The 234-nt window shown below is 66.2% G+C and overlaps 1 protein-coding gene across 1 annotated transcript in view; it reads right to left on the bottom strand.

Annotated features, from left to right (window-relative positions):
* OXER1 (oxoeicosanoid (OXE) receptor 1) overlaps positions 1-234 on the bottom strand; it is a 2,112-nt gene that overhangs the window by 752 nt on the left and 1,126 nt on the right. Inside the window, 1 exon segment of the mRNA XM_015557865.1 lies at positions 6-234. This exon segment is cut by the window's right edge and continues 459 nt beyond it. Within this exon segment, the coding sequence (XP_015413351.1) occupies positions 6-234 (229 nt within the window).

Genomic DNA, 234 nt, shown 5'->3' with positions numbered 1-234 from the left:
CCGCGGGCCCGCCTGCCCGCCCAGGCCCCGGCGCCGGATGGTCAGCCCGATGCTCACGATGGCGAAGAGGATGAGCGCAAATGTCAGGAAGAATTCCAAAATGTACAGCGCTTGGTGCCAGTCGTGCCCGGGCCAAGAGCCCATGCCCAGCTGGTAGCTGATGCAGGACTGTCCGGGAGAGGTGACCAGGAACAGGTGCCCGTTGAGCAACAGGATGCCCCCCCAGAGCCCCCC

This window comes from Myotis davidii, unplaced genomic scaffold, assembly GCF_000327345.1.
Source record: "Myotis davidii unplaced genomic scaffold, ASM32734v1 scaffold6, whole genome shotgun sequence".
Lineage (NCBI taxonomy): Eukaryota > Metazoa > Chordata > Mammalia > Chiroptera > Vespertilionidae > Myotis > Myotis davidii.
The sequence above is the reverse complement of the archived record's forward strand: the minus strand, read 5'-3'. Positions and strand labels throughout refer to the sequence as shown.